The sequence below is a fragment of the Nansenia antarctica genome, assembly GCF_963989245.1.
Source record: "Nansenia antarctica genome assembly, chromosome: 3".
NCBI lineage: Eukaryota > Metazoa > Chordata > Actinopteri > Argentiniformes > Microstomatidae > Nansenia > Nansenia antarctica.
The window spans coordinates 17,156,488-17,168,690 of NC_137688.1; the positions used below are offsets into that span (position 1 = coordinate 17,156,488).

General features: G+C 49.9%; 1 protein-coding gene across 3 annotated transcripts in view; it reads right to left on the bottom strand.

Annotated features, from left to right (window-relative positions):
- abca1b (ATP-binding cassette, sub-family A (ABC1), member 1B) overlaps positions 1 to 12,203 on the bottom strand; it is a 49,211-nt gene that overhangs the window by 9,095 nt on the left and 27,913 nt on the right. For 2 of the 3 annotated variants that reach the window (XM_080526401.1, XM_080526400.1), the window contains exons 8-28: positions 12,072 to 12,203; positions 11,157 to 11,296; positions 10,424 to 10,540; positions 9,764 to 9,943; positions 8,718 to 8,923; positions 8,178 to 8,354; positions 7,720 to 7,942; positions 6,920 to 7,141; positions 6,390 to 6,594; positions 5,778 to 6,063; positions 5,270 to 5,401; positions 4,415 to 4,692; positions 3,824 to 4,044; positions 3,527 to 3,603; positions 2,996 to 3,194; positions 2,667 to 2,718; positions 2,291 to 2,413; positions 1,973 to 2,121; positions 1,685 to 1,809; positions 1,153 to 1,251; positions 729 to 918 (exon numbers count right to left, since the gene is read on the bottom strand). The exon at positions 12,072 to 12,203 is cut by the window's right edge and continues 109 nt beyond it. In XM_080526401.1, the coding sequence (XP_080382527.1) occupies positions 729 to 918; positions 1,153 to 1,251; positions 1,685 to 1,809; positions 1,973 to 2,121; positions 2,291 to 2,413; positions 2,667 to 2,718; positions 2,996 to 3,194; positions 3,527 to 3,603; positions 3,824 to 4,044; positions 4,415 to 4,692; positions 5,270 to 5,401; positions 5,778 to 6,063; positions 6,390 to 6,594; positions 6,920 to 7,141; positions 7,720 to 7,942; positions 8,178 to 8,354; positions 8,718 to 8,923; positions 9,764 to 9,943; positions 10,424 to 10,540; positions 11,157 to 11,296; positions 12,072 to 12,203 (3,533 nt within the window). Of the gene's footprint in view, positions 1 to 728; positions 919 to 1,152; positions 1,252 to 1,684; positions 1,810 to 1,972; positions 2,122 to 2,290; positions 2,414 to 2,666; positions 2,719 to 2,995; positions 3,250 to 3,526; positions 3,604 to 3,823; positions 4,045 to 4,414; positions 4,693 to 5,269; positions 5,402 to 5,777; positions 6,064 to 6,389; positions 6,595 to 6,919; positions 7,142 to 7,719; positions 7,943 to 8,177; positions 8,355 to 8,717; positions 8,924 to 9,763; positions 9,944 to 10,423; positions 10,541 to 11,156; positions 11,297 to 12,071 lie in introns of all 3 variants that reach the window. The other variant, XM_080526402.1, reaches the window with a different exon arrangement.

Sequence of the window (12,203 nt, forward strand, 5' to 3'; positions counted from 1 at the left end):
GGTGTTTGAAACCTTTGCATGAAATCTTCGGTTAAATGTAAAAAAAAAAAAAAATGAATGACTTAGTCAAGTCTCGAACTCGCAACCTTTGGAACTCGAGTCCGCAGCCTTAACCACTACGCCAGCCAGACCGCTGTGATGACGGCAATGCAAGTTGAGAGAATTACTTTTTTTTTTACACTCTTTTCTTTATTGATATATCGATCTATCTATCACACTTTCAAAATATCAAGTTATCTATCACACAATCAAACTATCTATCGATCGATCACACTTTCAAAATATCAAATTATCTATCTATCACACAGTCAAACTATCTAATCTATCTATCTCGTGTGAAGTGGGAACTAATATTTCCTAGGGAGGAACTGTCGTTCGGGATGTAGTTTCCGCCTGTGAGCCTTTTTCGACGCGCGTCTCACTATAGCCTGTGTTTTAGCCTGGTCGCGACCAGGCTAGTTATATCTGACTCAGAAGGAGCTCAACCAAGCAGCGAATTATTTGAGCCACATTGATGGCACCGAACGCAAGCTAACATTTTCGAGGCTTAAAACTTTATCGAGGCTTAGAACTTTATCGAGCTTCGTGGAATAGGGCCCTGGAGTCACAATCAACAGACGCTACAAAAACAAACAATAACAACCACAACAACAACAACAACAACAACAACACAATAACAGCTTCCATTCCTAGAGGTCACGGTGAGGTGGTGACCCCCAGTACGGTACCTGTGGGGGGGGCAGCCCGCCGGCGGCCGCGGGGCACTCTGGCAGCATCTTCTTGCGGCCGTCGCAGCTGCAGTGGCAGGCGGGGGACGGGTCCTCCATGGTCCAGTTCCCCGAGCTGAACAGCTCCGCCACGCTCTCCGCCACCTCCGGCACCGTCCAGTCCTCGTCTCCCATCGTACACGGATAGTTACTGAGGAGGGGGAGGAAGGGGGGGGAGGGAGGGGGGAGAGTGGGGAGTGGGAGGTAGAGGAGAGGAGGGAGAGAGTCATTAACCATCACATGGAAAACAAAACAAAAACGCTATCGTCGTTCACCGATTTTCCTTCCTTCCTTCCGAAACATGTTTCTCCACAACAACTCTCTCTGTGAAAGACTTGATTGACAGGTAGACATTCCTAGCAAAGCGAATTTCTGATGGACTCACGGTATGGGATGTCCTTCCATGCAGCGTGTGCCGAACCCAGGCCCGTCCGTCAGAGCGTTCAGGAGTCGCTGGGTGCTGAAGTCTTCAGGAGCGTCGTCACTGGGGAGGGGGCGGAGTCACAGGACAGGGCCGTCAGAATAAAACGCTACGCACATTCAATCTACACCGGGATTGGTCGAAGCCCTCCAATGCAGTTTTATTCCAACCAATGAAAACGATTGACAACAAACCGTATCATTAACTATGATAGACTTTATTATAATACTATTATAGTCTATAGTGTCTATAGACTGCAATAAAATAATATATTCCATAACCATAAATGATATAACAGTTTATTCTAACAGGGGCAGGGGAGGCTGGCAGAGGTAGACATCAGAGGACGGAGCTCATTGTTGTGCATGGAACGCAAAGAAGCACATTGTGTTTCGACAGCATTCCTCATTCATCCAGAACAATGAGCCCCGGGTCTCCGCCGATTTCTTCCTGGGCCAGCCTCCCCTGGGAGAGGTGATGAAGGTGATGAAGGTACCTGATGAAGGTGACCTGCTCCTCGTACATCCAGGGCTGCAGCTCCAGGCTTGGGTATTTACCGAAGGGGGGGACGATGAGGCTGAACACCAGGGCGATGCAAACAAACACTGCAGGAAGTACAATCTGGAGGGGGGACAAGAGGTGTCACAACAGGAAGTATGATCTGGGGGGGGGGGGGGGGGGGGAAGGGGGCTGTGTCACTTCATTTGATGTCAGCCAATCAAAGTGTTGTTGCTAGGTAAACACCACATAAAACACTTGGCTCTCTAGGTACTCTTAAACATACCTGAGCGAAGAATCCTTTCCTGGAGCGGCGAGCGTAGAGGTATCTCTTCCAGACCAGAGCTACGAACTGCTGTCTCTTCAGACTCCAGCCTTTCACCTTGTAGGACCCTTTACCCTTGATTCCTCCCAACCAATCGGTCTCTCGGGATTCTACACACAAGATAGGCGACGTTAGCCGTTAGCAACAGTTAGTTACGGTACATTTGAAAATGGATTTCCTCTTAAAAAAAAGTAACGGTCAATACAGCCGATTCAGACCTAAGTAATCAAATGAAGAGCATGGTGCCTGTCGCAGAGGGCAGGTGGGTGGATAGATTACCTGGGTCTAGGTCAGAGTCGTTGGCTACGTTGTTGTCGTCGTCGATCTGGGGCCTGAGGCAGCTCTGGTGGTCTCCCCCGAAGGCGTGTCTCCGACGTCTCGTCCGCATGGGGAGGGTCCCGTCTAGAGAGAGAGAGAGAGAGAGAGACAGAGAGAGAGAGAAACAGAGAGATACAGAGAGAGTGAGATACAGAGAGACAGAGGAAGAGAGAGATACACCAAGGGAGAGAGAGAGATACAGAGAGAGAGAGAGAGAGAGAGATACAGAGAGAGAGAGAGAGAGAGAATATTAGACTACACACAGGAAAGCCTAGCCAGAATCCCACAGCCTGTGATCTAGTTGAGCCCAGAGGACCGATCAGAGAAGAGATCTCACCTGAGGGGACTTCTATATCAACTCCATTGTCTTCTGCTACTTTCAGGAAAATCTGCACAGAGGAGAGAAAAAATACCAAAATGTTGAGTGTGAGTATTTATGTAGCACCAATGCTAACCAATGCACTGTCAGTCCTCCAGAGGGCAGCAGAGACTGTCGTAAAGTCATCAATTATAACCTTGCTTATTTTCACAAATGTACTCAAATCTTGTAAACTGATTATACTACATGTGTATAAAATGTGCTATATCCAAATAAACAACATATTAGAACTTTAGATATTAGATACACACTTATTCATGGGACAGATTAAGTTACAACAGCCGTACCTCCTCCAGTGTGGTGTCGGACACGCCGTAGCTGGAGATGCCGAGGTCGGGCAGGCGCTGGTCGATGTCCTGGAACAGCTTCACGAAGGCCCCGTCCTTGGCGGCGGCGTAGGGCAGGACGTAGGTGAGCTCGTGGCCCAGGTCCTCCACCAAGCGCGCCTTGGGGACGTGGTGGGAGATCAGGCTGGAGATCAGGGAGGTGTCCGGGGGCACGTAGGCCCCGGCCTGGAGGATGGACGCCCCCTGGGCCGTCTCTGCGGGACACATACACACACACACACACGTTAGACGGGGGGGGGCTAGGTGGTTGGTGTGATTAATAATACACTAATACCAGCTTAATAACAACCTAATAACACATTAATAACAGTTACGCCATAGTAATTGTATCTGAACAGGGCTAATATATGATGATCATGATGATGAAGAGTCAGAACAGGGCTAGTATATGCTGACGATGATGATGATGAATATGATGATGATGAATATGAATATGATGATGATGATGATGATGATGATGAGTTAGAACACGTACCGATGGTCGCCGCCTCACTCTCGTGCTCGCTGCCGAGCCCCGCGTCAGAGCTGCTCTGAGATGCCGTCTCTTCCTCCTGACAGAAACAACATGTTACAAACATCAATAAACACCACTAATACAATAGAACACAATACAACACAATACAGTGGAACACAGTTCAATACCACATATTTTAATTAAATTAAGTTCAACTCAACTCAGTTAAACTCAACTCAGTTAAACTCAACTCAACTCAACTCAAATCTCTCTGTCTGTCTGTCTGTCTGTCTGTCTGTCTATCTATCTCTCACCTTCTTGGTGAAGGACACGGTGCTGGAGGAGTTTCTGCAGGAGCTGAGGGAAGGTTCCGGGTCCTTCTTCACCAGCGTCAGGTAGTAGCCTGTCCCCAGCTGGGTCTTCAGGAAGAGGGAGGAGCCTACGCAGCACAGCTTCCCGTGGGAGATGATGGCAATGCGGTCGCCCAAGACGTCCGCCTCGTCCATGTGATGGGTGGAGAGGATAATGGTACGGCCTGGGAGGAAGGGAAGGAGGCGGGGGAGAGAGAGGAGGGATGGAGGGGAGAGGCAGGGAGGGGGCAGAGAGGGAGCAATAGAGAGAGAGCGAGGGGGGGACAGAGAGAGAGAGAGAGAGAGGTGGAGGAGAGAGAGAGAGAGAGAGAGAGAGGTTAGTTATTATGAACATGTCTGCCACATCTAGGTGTAGTTGATAATGGTACAGCCTGAGATGGGGGACAACGACGACAACAGTACAACATCATATCATGTGTGTTCTCACTTTACTCCCTAACCCCCCCCCCCCCTTGGAGAGCCAGATAGTCCGGTCCTTCCAGCATCACAGATTAATCACAGACAGATTAAAAAAGTGAATGCTTGTTCGGTTACCTTGACGATAGTTTAGCAGCATGTCCCAGATGCCCCTGCGTGCGTAGGGGTCCACCCCGGCGGTGGGCTCATCCAGGATCACGACCTTTGACCCCCCTACGAAGGCCAGCGCCACAGAGAGCTTCCTCTGCATCCCCCCTGACAGGGTGCTGGACCGTGCCTGGCGTTTGTGGGGCAGGCCCGTGTCCAATAGGAACTTCTCGATTTCCGGCTTCACCTGCTCCTCTGATAGGCCCTTCAGACGGGCGTAGAACCAGATGTGCTCCTCCACGGTTAGCCTAGTCGACCACAACACGACCACAGGTTAGGACCACACCCTCTATGTAACATTGTCAACGGCTAACTGCTAATATGCTAACTGCTTTGTAAACAAATACTGAGATGGACCTGGAATGACTCTTTAACTCATTCAGTGCCGAGGGTGAATAAAGTCAATAAACAAACGCTGTGTCGACTGTTGACAGATCAAAAGGTTGCTCTAAATATCTATTTATCATGACTATCGTCATCCTGGACTGTTCACATTGGTTAATGAATACATGTATTACTCAATAATAATAACTGCAATTAGATACAATTTCAGAAGTATCTAATGTTCTGAACCCATTTAGTTGTACTATAGTACAGTATGTCGCCTGAAGGTTGTAAAGATGACGTCGAGGTTGTGAAGATAATAATAGTAATAATAATAATAATAATAATAATAATAATATATTAGATTGATATAGCGCCTTTCAAGGAACTCAATGACGTTTACAAATGTACAGAAAGACAGTCAGACAGACAAAAAACAGAAAACACAGAGACGGCAAAAACTAAACTAGGGGCCATGATGACGTGGAGGGGACAGCTTACATGCTGAAGAGGACGTTGTGTTGAGGGCAGACGCCCAGACTCTGTCTGATGGTGCTGAGCTCCGTCCGGATGTCTTTACCTAGGATGTAGGCCGTGCCCGCGGTGGGCGGGAACAGGCCGGTCAGGATGGACCTGGACACACACACACACACACACACACACACACACACACACAGTTAGTTCATTCAGGGTTAATTGGCGAGTATACTGTCATGTAATATGATTAGATTTAGATGAGATTAGATTATTGTCATTGCACAGAGTCCAAGTACTGAGAATTACATTTGACATCTAACCAGATAGTAGATGTGGTATATAGTGGCAGGGTGCAAAAGACATAATAATGGTGCAAATAAGCTGTAGTGTAAAAGCTTAATATGTCAATCAATACGCCAGTTATTACTGTAAACTTTTCTGGCCAGTTGACTATCAACATTTGGTTGAGTATGTTTCTGTTTAGTCAGTGATTGTTATCCGTTGGGAGAGGGATTACTTTCTGGGCCCTTACATGGTGGTGGTTTTCCCTGCTCCGTTGTGGCCCAGGAAGGAGGTGATCTGGCCCTCGTAGAAGCCCAGCGTGAGCTCGTCCACGGCCAGCTTGTTCCCGTGCCGGTACACCTTCACCAGGTTCTCTATGTACACGCCAGGCTCCAGGTGGGCGGGCTCCTCCTCCATACACACCTTACCTCCACGGTTTCGGATCGGAGCGTGGGCCGTCTTCCGGTTCTCTCCTTCCCCGAACCAGTAGGACCTGGTGAAGGGGAAGAACCACCGCCGGGGGATGCCATACTGACCTGGAGGAGACCAGGAGACACGTCAGAACCAGGGAGCTAGAGTGTGTGTGTGTGTGTATGTGCACGTGTACATGCATACATGTGTGTGTATGTGCATATGTACATGCGTACATATGTGTGTGTGTGTGTGTGTGTGTGTGTGTGTGTGTGCACGTGTACATGCATACATATGTGTGTGTGTGTGTGCACGTGTACATGCATGCATATGTGTGTGTGTGTGTGTGTGTGTGTGTGTGTGTGTGCACGTGTACATGCATGCATATGTGTGTTTGTGTGTGTGTGTGTGTGTGCGTGTGCATGTGTGTGTGTGTGTGTGCACCACCCACCGGGGAAGACAGCCTCGATGTACCAGGTCAGGAGGCCGTAGAGGAAGGCGTCCACGTACATGAGCAGGATGGTGGTGGTGAGGCTGAAGTCGTCATTCTCCATGGGACTGGAGAACAGGTTGGACCACTGGATGCCCACTCCCTGCTCCTCGAACAGGGCGAAGTACTCACAGCCGAACCCGAAGGCCACGGGGGACAGCAAGCTCTGGAGGGGGTGGGGCGGGTGGGGGGTTAATGAGGCTGACTTTTGGTCAATGACGTCATTAGGCCTGGGCATCCGGGGTTCGATCCCCAAATGTTTTCTGAATAGCCTGATCCTAGGGGGGGTGGACTAAAACAGTTGCCATCTACCGCATCACCTGTCAATCAAAACTCTGCTACCCCCAGCTCCCCCACCCCCCTTGATGACACTCGGGATCAATAAAGTACCTATCTATCCATCGATCCATCTAGATACAAGTAGAAGAAAGTAGTTACAAGTAGATAAAAGTTGTTAAGAGTAGATAAAAGTAAATAAAATTGTGACTCACAGCGAAAACTTTCATTCCGAAGCCGACGTAGTCCTGCCAGGCGACACAGAGCACGTAGGGCAGGTACAGGCTGAAGTAGATGATGCCCCCGCAGGCGGCCGCCAGGTTGGCACGTGCAAACATTGTGGTGATCAGGAAGCACTGCATGATGGTCACCACGGCGAACGACGCCAGGAACAGGAACACCACCCCGGGGTCACTGTAGGGCAGCAGGTTACCCTTCTGATTGGACGAGAGGAGAGGGGGAGAGAGAGAGAGGGAGGGGATGTTGATCGGTTAAGATGAACTTGAGAGTAGAGACTTGAGAGGCCTTTGTCCGTCCATTAGACCAGTGAGATGCTGGTGGAGGTAGAAATGGGAGGCTGGTAGAGGTAGAAAGGGGAGGACAGGGTCATTGTCATGCATGGCACGGAATGAGGAATGGAGAATGGTGTCAACCACATGTTTGACACTGTTCCTATTCCATTCCATACATGACAATGAGCCCGTCCTTCAATTTCTACCTCCCCCAGCCTCCCCTTTCTACCTCCCCCAGCCTCCCCTTTCTACCTCCCCCAGCCTCCCCTTTCTACCTCCCCCAGCCTCCCCTTTCTACCTCCCCTGCATTGTACATACGTCTTACTTCAATACACTTCTCCTCAATCACCAGGAGTACTAAAGTAGGTCACACCAGGGTGTTCATCAGGGGGAGCTAACGTTAGCATCACAAACAACAACACAAGGGATATGAGCGACCACTATCACCTCTGAAACGACCTCCCTACACTCCGCGGCCCCTACAGGGCACAGCGGCGGCTTACCTTGAGCAGCACGACCAGCAGGGCGGCGCTGATGAGCAGGGGGATGAGGCTGCTGATGAACCAGCTCAGCCACAGGATGCCGTTGTCCAATCCCATGATCCTCATAGTCTCCTTGAGCCGCGCCTCCTTCTCATAGACCACGCCCTTGATGATGAGGGCCACTGAGTACATCCACGCCAGGGTCATGAACAGAGGCATGGACCGACTCATCACCCGCAGGAACCTAGGGGTCAGAGGTTAGAGGTCAGAGGTCAGAGGTTTGGGGTCCAAGGTTAGAGGAGGAAGGGGGGGACAGAGAGAGAGAGGGAGAGAAATAGAAAGGTATTCCAGATACATACCTACATCTCTTACTGCTTCCCAAACTCACAACAATAACCACAACAACAACAACAACAACAACAACCACAGCCACAGCATGGTGTGTGTGTTTACTAGAGGGCAGTGTAACCCTAACGTACATGTCGTCTACGTAGCAGGGGTAGGGCATCTGCTGGATGTAGACCCCCGTCTTCTCCTTGGACCCCGTCAGCACCCTGATGATGCCTTGCTCGATGATGTCCTGCAGGTAGGAGAACCCACCCCAGATGTACCGCATGTCCTCGAAGGGGTCGGCACGGGGGCCCGGGTCCCAGTAGCTGTAGGGGGGAGGAAGCAGGGGAGGTGGTTAAAATACACAAGAACACTCCTTTTTAAAAATAGATTGATTAGACATCACTAAAAACATCACTGAACACAATATTCTGGTCTGAATGTCCCGTCCCGTCCACCCCCCCGCCCACACACACACACACACACACACACACACACACACACACAGTTGAAACTACACATTTCCTTTCATAGCGTTAATGTTCAAAATGACCCTGTTGGCACCAACACACACACAGTAAGGTACAGTTCAGACCAGGTCATTGAGACTAGAGGGTGTGTGTGTTTGTGTGTGCGTGCGTGTGTGTGTGTGTGTGTGTGTGAGTGTGTGTGGGTGTGACCAGCCATACCTGTCTTTGATCTTATTGGTCCGCTCCACGTTGTCGATGTCCATGCGGATCTTGAAGTTGACTTTTGGCGGCAGTTCAGACACGTTGCTCTGAATGTCAGGAAACACGATCCCCGCCCAGAACTTCCTGTCCTCCAGCAGCGCCATGGACTTGTTGACCAGACGCTCCTCATTGGCCACGGCCTCCAGCTTGTCCAGCTTCACACACTACAGGGAGGAATGAGGGACATTCAGAACGGTGTCAAACACACATTTAGTACTGTGTCTAGGGTTTACAGTCACTCACGCGCACGCGCACACACACACACACACACACACACACACACACACACGCCAGTTTCTAATGAAGGGAGGAGGGAGGGAGAGAAGGAGGGAGGGATAGAGAAAGAGCGAGGGATAGAGAGAAAGAGGAAGAGATAGAGAAAAAGGGAGGGATATAGAGAAAGAGAGAGGGAGGGGAAGGAGGCTGACACAGGTTAGCATTGTTGAGGTAGCAGCTGTGTCAGCTAACATTACACAGTTGGAAGGTTAGCGTCGTGACCCAGCAGAATGGCTGCCGCTAAATCTAACACTGCCACAGTGACTAGTATATGAGTGTATACTAACTACCGTAGTATATAAGTGTGCATATTGGGACACAGTCACTGTTCTCAGAATGAAGAGTACAGAGTTGGCCCCTAGACCCAGTCAGCTTGTCTGTCTCACTTCCTGTTTTACTAACACACGCCATGATGATGTCACTGATGTGTCAGACCGTCTTGCAGAAGGCAGAGAGGTGGTGCTGAGTAGTGAGTGTGAGTGAGTGTGAGTGTGAGTGTGAGTGAGTGTGTGTGTGTGTGTGTGTGTGTGTGTGTTGCCAACTGACTCAGACTGGAGGGAAAATAGTTGCAACAGAAAGTTTATGGCATGAGAGAGAGAGGAAGAGAAGGAGAGAGAGAGAGAGAGGGAGAGAGAGAGAGAGATAGAGACAGAGAGAGATAGAGACAGAGACAGAGACAGAGACAGAGACAGAGAGAGAGAGACACAGAGAGAGAGAGAGCACCCTACCTCCATGAAGCGGGAGATGCTCATGATGGCGTAGTCGGTCTCATTGAACACCTCCTTCCAGGTGAAGGCTTTGCCATGGTGATGCTTGGACAGGAAGTTGGAGACGTCGTGGACGGTCCAGGAAGTTCCCGACAGCTGGGTGTGGAAGAACCTTGCACTGGCGTTGTTCTTTAACAGGGACTGGAGAGAGAGAGAGAGGGAGGGAGAGAGAGAGTGAGTGAGGGGGGGGGGGAGGGAAGGAGAGAAGGGGGGAGGGAGGGATGGAGAAAAGGGATGAGAGGGGGAAGGAGAAAAGGGGGGAGGGAGGGAGGGAAGGGGAGAGGGAGAGAGGGAAGGAGAGAGGGGGGAGGGAGAGAGGGATTAGATTAGATTCAACTGTATTGTCATCGAGTACAAGTACAATACAACGAAATGCAGTTTAGCATCCAACCAGTGCAAATAGTGATATAAGGGCATGATATAAATTGAACAAGAGTAGTGATAGGTGATTATGTAATATACAGTAGGTGCAGTATAGTTGATCGGTAATCTCTACAGGGACAGCAGGGTGCAGGTGGGCCGCTCCCCTCTAGAGGGCGCTGGTGGTTCTGCTCAGGACAGCAGAGGCCCACCCTGATGTGATGATGATGATGATGATGATGATGATGAAGGTGAACCTACCCTGACCAGCTCCATCTCCTGGCCGCTCTCTATGAAGTTCCAGATCTTGGGCCTCATCTCTTCCCACATCCCTCCCAGATCCCTCAAGATGCCAAACTCCTGGAATGTCCGGTTCACCTGGGAGGGGGGAAGGTAGAGAGGGAGGGAGGGAGGGAGGGAGAGAGGGAGGGAGAGGGTGAGGGAGAAAGACAGGGAGGGAAAGAGGGAGATGGGGGGGGGGGGAGGGAGAGAGAGTGGGAGGGAGAGAGGGAGAGAGAAAGGACATGGTTAGAGGTTGAAACTGAAGCAACAACTAATACTGCCCCTAGGGATGAAGGAGCAATCTGGGATTCCCACAATAGCGTTGGGTGTGTATGTGGGGTTTGTGTATAAGGGGCGTGTGTGTGTGTGTGTGTTTGTGTTTGTGTTTGTGTTTGTGTGTGCGTGCGTACGTGTGTGTATGTGTATGTGGGCATGCGTACGTGTGTGTGTGTGGGGGGGGGGGGGGGAAGTGTGTGTATGTGTGTGTGTGCGTGTGTGTGCGTGTGTGCTCCAGTGACAATCTTCTGCATGATCTTGAAGGTGGCAGGGGTGTATACGTTTGAGTGTTTGCACGTGAGTGTATGTGTGTGTGATTGTGTGCGTGTGTGTGTGTTTACCAACCTCTTGTATGATCTTGAAGTGGTAGAGTGTGGTGTTTAGGTGTGTGTGTGTGTGTGTGTGTGTGTGTGTGTGTGTGTGCTCCAAAACTAACCTCCTGTATGATCTTGAAGGTGGCTGGTGTGTGGGGTGTGTAGAGGATCTTGCCCATCAGCAGAGGTTTGAGGGCCTGCCAGATCATCTTAGACACAGGGCTGGACTCCATGTTCCTCATCATACTGTTACAGTAGGGAGCTGAGGAGAGAGAGAGGAGGAGACAGGGAGGAGAGAGAGAGAGGGGGGAGAGAGGGAGAGGGAGAGAGGGGAGAGAGACAGAGAGGAGAGGGAGAGGGAGAGAGGCTTAGTCTGGGACAACGACCAAGGCCGATTGGCAGTGTGCTGCTAGGCAACAGCGTTGGCAGAGTCGTGTGTTGATTTAGGAGTGAATTAACACAGAGGACTATAAATGAACTGTTGTATACAAATGAACTGATTTAGCAGCGCAATTCAAGATATTATAAACATATACAGCTACACAACTGTCTCCCACAAACCAACCACACGCACACTACAAAAAGAATATATATTATATGCCTACTTGCACACTACCTGATTACTTGTACACCACCTGACTACTTGACCACTTGTATTATATTGCATTTCATCTCATTGTACTTTGCACAGCATTTTGCACTATTGAATCCACTGTAGTACGACTCGATACTAACATCACTTTATTACTTTATTATTACATATTTTACTTATTGATTCTGCAATGCCAATGTTGAGGAACCAAAGCCAAAGAATTTTACTCATGCGTACAATGGTATGTAATAAGAAAGATTTAATAAAAATGTTTTAAAAAGGTCTGATTCTAATCTGATATGACAGCATAGCAACTGGTGACAGACAGACTGAGCTAAGAGGCCACCAGAACTAGAGGACCACACCACAGGGGAGGCTGGAGGCGGAGGTAGAAACGGGAAGGACGGAGGAGGGAGGAGGGAGGACTCGGGTGGGTGTGACTTACTGGAGGAGTTGTCGTAGGCGGAGACCAGGTCTTCCTCGCTGGTGTTGTGGTTGCCGAACAACGCCTTGTAGTTGCTGTCCTCGTACCAGTTGAGCGACTTGATCTTGAGCCCGCCGCCCTCCGGGTGGCCGC